This window comes from Peromyscus leucopus, chromosome 1 (assembly GCF_004664715.2).
Source record: "Peromyscus leucopus breed LL Stock chromosome 1, UCI_PerLeu_2.1, whole genome shotgun sequence".
Classification (NCBI taxonomy): domain Eukaryota; kingdom Metazoa; phylum Chordata; class Mammalia; order Rodentia; family Cricetidae; genus Peromyscus; species Peromyscus leucopus.
The window spans coordinates 102,765,655-102,774,745 of NC_051063.1; the positions used below are offsets into that span (position 1 = coordinate 102,765,655).

Consider the following 9,091-nt stretch of genomic DNA (forward strand, 5'->3'; position numbering starts at 1 on the left):
GGGGAGATGTAGTGGGTAGCCATTCCAACTTGGATCTGGAAGTTCCAACCCCCATTGAGACTCTGGCAACTGTCACGCCTACGAGGCGGGGCAAGGGGAGGCGCCGGGGGACCCGAGAGCTGGATGGGCCAGCGCTCTCTCGGGGCGCTCTCTCGTGCCGGGACGCTGACCAGTGCAGATTGACTGTGTAGAGCTCCGGAGAACACCGTTGGACTGCATTACACCTTCCCCAGACCCTGCGACCTACCCATTACTTAATTTGTGAGTTTCGCCATTAAATAAATATCCTTTTAACTACGTGGAGTGGCCAAAATAATTTCTCCAATAGGCGGGTGCCTCCAGGTCTAGCTCTAGAGTTTCAGTTCTGCAGGATGAAAGGGGTACTGGAGATTGGGGCTCCAGAGTGACCCGAATGACCACTAACGATCAATGTAGTTTTAAAGGGTTAAGATGGGGGGAGCAAGATGACTGGTGCTGAAGAGGACTCGCTGCTCTTGCGGAGGGCTCTTCTGTTGGATCCCCAGCACCCAAATGTCTGTTCACAACCATTTCTTACTCTGGTTCCAGGGAATCCTATACCCTCTTCTGGTCTCTGAGGGCACTGAAGGCATGTAGTGCACATACATATATTTAGGCAAAATACTCATACACATAAAATAAAAATAAATAGCCAAGTGGTGATGGCACACACCTTTAATCCCAGCATTCAGGAGGCAGAGGCAGGTGAATCCCTGAGTTCAAGGCCAGTCTGGTCTAGAAAGTGAGTTCCTGGACAGCCAGGGCTACTCAGAGAAAACCTGTCTCGAAAAACCCACACACAAATACACTAATAATAATAATAATAATAATAATAATAAATCTTTAAAAATTGTTAAGAGAGGCTGGAGAGATGGCTCAGAGATTAAGAGCACAGGTTGTGGGGCTGGAGAGATGGCTCAGCAGTTAGGAGCACTGAATGCTCTTCCTGAGGACCCAGGTTCAATTCCCAGCACCCATATGGCAGGTCACTACTATCTGTAACTCCAGTTCTAGGGGACCTGACACCCTCACACAGACATACATGCAGACAAAACACCAATGCACATAAAATAAAAATAAATTAAAAAAAAAAAAAAGAGCCCAGGCTGCTCTTCCAGAGGTCCTGAGTTCAATTTCAAGCACCACATGGTGGCTCACAGCCATCCATAATGAGATCTGGTGCCCTCTTCTGGCCTGCAGGCATACATGCAGGCAGAATACTGTGTGTGTATAGTAAATAGACATCTTTTTTTAAAAAAATTGTTGTGATATTGTTATTAGCAGACTAAAGACAATTTAAGTTTTTATGTATACTAGGGGAAATCTGTCAGCTTCTGTGTCCACTTTCAATTTAAGCTGACAGAAATTGTTTAAGCCTATGCAGGATGTGCCAGGCTTTTTATTTTGTTTTGTTTTTTTCAAGACAGATTCCTCTGGTTAGCTTTGGAGCCTGTCCTGGAACTCATTCTGTAGACCAGGCTGGCCTTGGACAGGGATACACCTGCCTCTGCCTCCCAAGTTTGTTTGTTTGTTTTTTGTTTGTTTGACAGGCTTTTACATGTATAATTCTCAAAATGTTTTGGGGAGCCAATTACAGCTTGGTAAGGCCTAGTGACTCCTAAAAGCTTTTAAAGGAGTGGATTTCTCACTGGGCCCCATTGGCATGTCCTTACATCCTCGTTTCTTCTCGGCCAGCGTATACCTCCATCGAACTAGGAACTAGCGTAGTCCTGAGAACCACCTGGAGTATGTACAAACTTCAAATTCCCTCGGGGATGGGCAGCAGTCCAGATACTGATGGCTGTTGGGTGTGTGAATTCTGGAGTGAGTGAATCAGCAAGAGAAAGGGGCTGGAGGGAGGCTTCAGCAGTTAGGAGCACTTCCTCCTTTGCCACAGGACTAGAGTTTGATTCCCAGCACTCAGTTAGGGGGGCTCACACCCACGAGTAACTCCAGCTCCAGGGGACCTCACGCCCTCTCCAGGTGTTCATGCCTGTCACATACATATAAGTAAAAACAAAAATACATTTTCTTTTTAAAGGTGAAGAGAGCCCGGCATGGTGGCACAAGCCTTTTTTTGTTTTGTTTTGTTTTGTTTTGTTTTTTGGAGACAGGGTTTCTCTGTGTAGCTTTTGCGCCTTTCCTGGAACTCGATTTATAGATCAGGCTGGCCTCAAACTCACAAAGATCCACCTGGCTCTGCCTTCCGAGTGTTGGGATTAAAGGCATGTGCTACCACTGCCTGGCGGTGGCACAAGTCTTAAATTCCAGCACTCAGGAGGTAAAGGCAGGCGGATCTCTGTGAGTTCAGGAATAGCCTGGTCTACAAAGAGAGTTCTAGGGCATCCAGGGCTGTTAGACAGAGAAAACCTATCTCGAAAAAACAAAACCAAACCAAAGGTGAAGAGATGAATGAAAACAGCAAAGACCAGACTGACTGCCGCCTCTTGGAGCCCAGAAGAGGGTGGAGTCTGCAAGAGAAGGAAGAACGGAAACGAGTGGGCATATTTCATTTTGTGCTTACCAAAGCTCTTGTCTTCGACGCTGGGTTGTAGACAGAGACCGTGGGGACTGCCCAGGGTCTGATCTGTTGCTAGCCTAGGGACAGGCCAACTCAGACACTCCTCTGTGCTCCCAGAAGCCAAGGACATTCAGGTAAGGTCTGCTTAGTGGGAAGGATGACAAGGATCTTGGGGGACTTGGCAGGTTTGTGCAAAAGAGGGACATGTCTCTTGTTAGATCACCCCCACCCTCACGGGCACCTGCACTCACATGCACATGCCCATGTGCAGATATACTTACCCAATTATAATTAAAATAAAAATAAGTCTAAAATCTCTGGACTGGAAATGCAGCTCTGGCCTAGTATGTCCAAAGTCCTGGGGTCCATGACTAGTTCTAGCGTACGGAAAATAAAATAAGAAAAGAAGCCAAGTGTAGTGGCACATACTTATACTTGGGAGGCAGAGGAAGGAGGCTCTCTGAGTTCAAGGCCAGCCATGGCTACACAGAGAGACCTTGTCTCAGGAAAACAGATCAAGAAGGGGCTGAAGAGAAGAAAGTTCAGCCGACTGCTCTTGCAGAGGACCTGGGTTCAATTCCCAGCACCCACATGGCAGCTCACAGCTGTCTGTGACTCCTGTTTCAGGGGATCCAACACACTCACACAGACATACATGCAGGCAAAACACCAGTGCACATAAAATACAAATAAATATATTCTTTAAAAAAAAAAGAACAAGAAAGAAAAGGAGAAAGGAAGGAAAAACTGAGAGAAAGAAAGGAAAAAACAAAACAAAACAGAGCTCACTCTGGCTTCCGTGGGGAAGGTGAGTGACTCAAAGAAGAAAGTGGAGGAAAATCTTGTCCCTCAAGGGGTAGAGCCTAGGAAAGGAAGCTGCAGAAAGGATCAGTGTGTGCAGAGATGGTGAGGGAGAGAAAGCAGCCCTGTCTCCATTAGTAACTCTTTAGTGCTTTACAGGCTGATCTGTGGTGAGTGGGGTGATGTGAAGGTGAGCAGAGAAAGGACCGTCATGTTCGCCAGGTACTTCCTATGACCCTAGGATTTCTTTAGTTGGCTCTAATAAGAGGACATTTGTGTAAGTATGTATATATGTGTGCATGTATGCATTTTTAAAATCCAAATCTTTAAACACTTCTCACATTTATTGATTGATTGCATGTGTGTATGTATGTATGTATGTATGTGGGAAGTTAGTTCTTTACTGCTATCACATGGATTCTAGGGATTGAACTCAGGTCATTAAATCTGGCGGCAAGTGTCTTTACATGCTATTTCATCTTGTCAGCCCCAAGAGAGACTTTTCTATTGTCCCTCAGCTCTTTAGGTCATTACTTTGGGGTGTGGGGGGTTATCACTAAGTAGCCCAGACTGGCCTAAAACCCACAATTTCTCTGCCTCACCCCTTCTTCCAAGTACTGGGATTATAGGCATGTTTCGCCAATTACAGCTGAATTTGTTTTGCACGTATGTGTTTTCTTTGAGAGGTTAGGTAGGGTCTGGTGCATATGCTGTGGAAGCTGGGTCAGGACAGGGTGCAGGGCAGAATGGCTTTTAGAGAACAGGGAAGGAAAAGACTGAGGAAGAAAAGCTTTAAAAAACACGCTTCTTTCCATTTCCGTACCCTCTAGCCGAACACCATCGGGTTAGGTCACTTGATCCAATCTGGAGAACTCGGCAGGGCTGGGTCACCATCTCCCCCAGGGCTAACAGGATTTCTAGGCTGACATGATGACCCAGCGGATCCAGGGTCGAGGGCAGAGAACTTGCTGTGACAGAATGAAGGATCTGTGTGTCCCTGGCCCTTCTCAAGGTAGCAAGCAGTCAGGGACCTGAACTATTTAACTCCGTGTCATAGAGTCCGGAAAGAAGACGAGGGCATGGGGCATCACATCTCTTCTTGCTTGGGAAGCCCAGCTCCTTTTATAAACCTCCCATGCCATGGGGTAAGAGAGCATTCTTGCTGATCTCTGTTCCAACCTCAGGGAGCCTCAGGGCCCGAGTGCTGAAGGAGCGGGGTCTGACCTTATCTTTCACTGGAGTGACAGAGAGTCTGAGACAGGGAAGGAATGAGGCACCTCCACGGGTCTTGGTCTCCCTAACCACAGCTCCCTCTGCATAGACACAAAGACATGGCCTGGAAACAGACACCACTCCTGCTCTTGGTCTGCCTAGCCACCACATGCAGTGCCCGGGACAGAGCAGACCTGCTCAACGTTTGCATGGATGCCAAGCACCACAAGACAAAGCCGGGCCCCGAGGACAAGCTGCATGACCAGGTTCTGGTGGAATAGTGTGGCGGGGAGGAGGAAGTCAGGGTGGGTGTGGTGAGCAGCCAGACACCCCCACACCCTGAGCTATTGCTCTGGAGATGATATGGTGAGTGGAGAAAGTGGTGAGGTGATTTTCTGAGGGCTCTCCCCAGAAGAGGACCCGGTGCGGCAACGACAGTGATCTTTAGAGGCCTCTAATTAGAGGCCATGTGATGAGAATCTATCACTCAAATAAGGGCCCATGGAAGCACAGGGACTCACAGAGGTTAGACACAACCCGCCCTTGTGGTAGGGTTCAGGTAGGACTAGGGAGAGCTCCTCTGGAAATATGGAGGGTGAGAGATCACAGGAGTGATGGTTTCTACCCTCAATTCCCAGGCACCCAGATACAGAAGTGGGAAGGCCCTCTATGAGAACCATGGGTGTGAGGACTGCAAGTCACATGGTCTATAAGCATTTATGCCAACAGGTGGAAACTCAGTGTGGCCTTTTTGTAACAAATATGTTTAAATCCTCTTTTATATTCTGGAACTCACTATGCAGACCAGAAATCTAAAGTTAAAAGCAAACACAAAAACCTGGCCAGGTGAGGTGGCCCACAGCTTTAAATCCAACACTCAGGAGGCAGAGACTAGAAGATCTCTGTGTGTTCAAGGCCAGCCTGGTCTACAAATTGAGTTCCAGACGAGCCAGGGGTACAGAGTGAGACCCTGCCTCAAAAACAAGCAAGCAAGAAAACAAAATTTATTTGTATTTATTTATTTTATTGTTAACAGTTCATTTTATTATTGATTGCTATGTCTATCCCAGGAGCACTAACATACACACACACACACACACATATATATATATAGTAATTATTTTATTATTTATATATACTAATATGGAGAGATGGCTCAGCAGTTAAGAGTACTTCCTGCTACTGCAGAAGACTGAAGAGTTCAGTTCCCAGCATGCATATGGCAGCTCACAACTACCTGTAACTCCAGTTCCAGAAGATTTGATGCCCTCTTCTGATTTGCTCATACTTACACATAAAATGCACACATAAAATTTAATAAAATAGTAAAAACAAAACAAAACAAAACATAAGAACACAGAATATGACACTGACCTTTATTACACGTATTTGTCTATCTATGTATGTGTGACACACACATGCTTGCTCATGTGAGCACACATACATGCCATAGCACAAGTGTGGAGGTCAGAGGGCAACTTGCAGGGTCAGTTCTCTCCGTCATGCATGTCCTGGGGATTGAACTCTGGTCCTTAGGCTTGGTGGCAAGTGCCTTTCTATATACTCACTGAGTCTTCTCATTGGCCTGTTTTGTTTTTGTTTTCTTTTTTAAATGAACCAACGGAAAAACTGGAACTCACTATGCAGGCCAGGCTACCAGGCTGGCACTGAACTCATAAACAGCCACTGCTTCTGCCTCTAAAGTGCTGGGACTAAAGGTGTACACCATAATACCTGGCTTGTTTGGGGTTTTTAAAACCATTCTTTCCTTACTTATTTGATTTTTTTGATATAGGGTTTCAAACTCAGGATGTAACTGAGGATGACCTTGACCTCTTGGTCTTCCTGCCTCTACTTGATGAATGCTGGTTTTATAAGTTTGGGCCACCATAACAGGGTATATTTTGTTTTTGTTTGTTTGTTTGAGGCAGAGTTTCTGTGTAGCCTTGCTATTCTGGAACTCACTCTGTAGACAAGGCTGGCCTCAAACTCTGCCTCTGCCTCCTGGGTGCTGGGATTAAAGGCATGCGCCACCACCACTCTACATTTTGTTTGTTTTTGAGACAGTCTCATCCATGTCGTCGAGGTTGGTCTTGAACTCATGGTCCTCCATCCTCAGCCTCCTGAATGCTGGAATTGCAGGCATGTTGCCAACATGCCCAGCTGAAAAGAGTTTTTATAAAGTGTGAGGCGCTATATAAATGAGAACTACTATCCCAAAGACAAGGCTGCCCTAGCTTCTTTATTGTGCTGTGGTAATGGTATCTTCCTAGAGATGGGGACCCCTGAAGGTCTGGGATAGAGGGGCCTCTGTGGTGAGTGTTCATGGGAAGTGAGGGCCAAGTGAAGCGAGGCTGGAGGGTGACATGACAGAGCAGGGTAGAGACACTCAGCCTGGTGTCTTTCCCAACTAGTGTAGTCCATGGAAGGAAAATGCCTGCTGCTCGGTCAGCACCAGCCAGGAGATACACAAAGACAGCTCGCGTCTGTACAACTTCAACTGGGATCACTGTGGCGAGATGACGCCTGCCTGCAAGCGTCACTTCATCCAAGATGCCTGTCTGTATGAGTGCTCCCCCAACCTGGGGCCTTGGATCCAGCAGGTATGGGGGCTTTCCTCACACACTTCAGGAGGGCTACCCTTGGGCTCAGTCTCTTTACAGCTACAGCTGCCAACATCCCCTCTACCCAGGTGGACCAGAGCTGGCGGAAAGAGCGTTTCCTGGATGTTCCCTTATGCAGAGAGGACTGTCAGGGTGGTGGGAGGACTGTCGTACCTCCTCTACCTGCAAGGCAGACTGGCATAAAGGCTGGGACTGGACCTCAGGTAAGGGCCTAGGGCAGAGAGATGGGAGTCAGGGTGTGGAAAGAGGGAGATGGAAGATTTCTGGGGTGAATTTTGACCCTCGGGCTGAATGTCTGTGCTCATCATGATTCTGCCTGCAGGCATTAATAAGTGCCCGGACACAGCAGCCTGCCACACATTTCAGCACTACTTCCCACGCCAGCCAGCCTTTGTGAGGGTCTCTGGAGTCACTCCTACAAGGTCACCAACTACAGCAGAGGGAGCGGCCACTGCATCCAGATGTGGTTTGACTCAGGCCAGGGCAATCCCAATGAGGAGGTGGTGAAATTCTATGCTTCCCTTGTGACAGCCGGGGCTGTCACCCATTCAGCGGTGCTTCTTGTGCCCAGTCTGGCCCCAATGCTGTCATTATGGCTCCTTGGCTGAGGCCAGTCTTCTCTCTAGACCTCTCCTCTATCTCCCCGAAGCCGGGTCTCAGTTCCGCTCCTCTAAGAATGAGGAAGTCTTAGCCGGCTTCCATTCCACTCCTCTGCCCTCCAGTTCCTGCTCCACTCCACGCAGGGCTTGGGGTTCCACAACAGTCATTTCGAATAAATCTGTGACACATCTCGGTCTAATGAATTGCAGTCACTGTGAGTTTGTGGTGGGTGGGGACAGATCCTTTAGGGTCAGAGCGAATAGAGTGCTTGAATGCCCCTTGTCACTATATAAAAGTTCGTCATTAGCTCCCTCCTCCCAGAAGGTGAATGAGCTAAGTGTCTATGTGTTAGTAGGTCTGTAGGAATCCGGTTGCTTCCGGGGCCCCAAGTGAGAGGCAGGTCCAGGATTTCTTATTTATATAGTTCCCAAACATTATCCCCTCGTGGGCTGAGAATGTAACTCGGTTGGAAGAGTGCTTGTCTAGCAGGCAGAAGCCCTAGGTTCTATCCTAAGGGCTGTTGGTGCAGGCCTATAATCCCAGCACTCTGGGGGAGGCGGGAGAATAAGCTCAAGTGATCATTGCCTACACAGAGAGTTTGAGCCAACACGAGATATGAGACACTGTCTCCAACAACAGCAACAAATATCCCCTTATTCCCACCATGTGTCTGCTTAGCTCCACACTCAGCTTACAATGCGAAAGCTGGAAACAGGAGCTGTTTCTAGCAAAGGTTCTGGAGGCAGAGGTAAAACTTCACTCCGCCTACCATGATGTAGACAGACTGGGCTTGGGCCCCTCGGAAGAAGAAGAGAGTCCATTAGGAAGCCGGTCTGGAGGATACAGAGATGACATGCAAGCTTGCATTTGGCCCAGCACTGTGTCCTGCAGATGATGCTGAAGGTTAGAAACCTTTACAGGATTCCCAAGGCGGAAGCAGCCCCTGTCCTTCGTTTAAATTACATTCGTATTTATTCTGAGAGTGTGCACGTGTATGTGTGTGGCTGCATGGGTGCCTTGATACAGCTATGAAGTCAGGACAACATGCAGGAGCATGTCTCCTTCCACCACGTGGGTCCCTGGGATTCAACTCAAGTCTTCAGACTGGGCAAAAGCACTTTTACCTGCTAAGCCACCTCACTGCAAAGACCCATTCTTTAGCATGTCTGTCCTCTCAGGGAACTGTAAATATAATGATTTTGGAGGGTTGTTAGAGCCTTTGCTCCGCCTCCTTGTTCTTGCTTTCTTTGAGGCAGGATCTCCTATGTAGCCTTGGGTGGTCTAGCCTTGGGTGACCCAGAAAGCTGCTTACAAC

General features: G+C 47.8%; 1 protein-coding gene across 1 annotated transcript; it reads left to right on the top strand.

The window, feature by feature from the left end:
- Positions 1-2,546: 2,546 nt before the first annotated feature.
- On the top strand, positions 2,547-7,979 carry LOC114706605 (folate receptor beta-like). The gene is given in 8 exon segments (XM_037196955.1): positions 2,547-2,673; positions 3,500-3,562; positions 4,662-4,818; positions 6,967-7,155; positions 7,245-7,305; positions 7,308-7,379; positions 7,499-7,552; positions 7,555-7,979. Coding segments are annotated over 7 exon segments (774 nt in total). The 5' UTR covers positions 2,547-2,673; positions 3,500-3,551; the 3' UTR covers positions 7,785-7,979.
- The last annotated feature ends 1,112 nt before the right edge of the window (positions 7,980-9,091 follow it).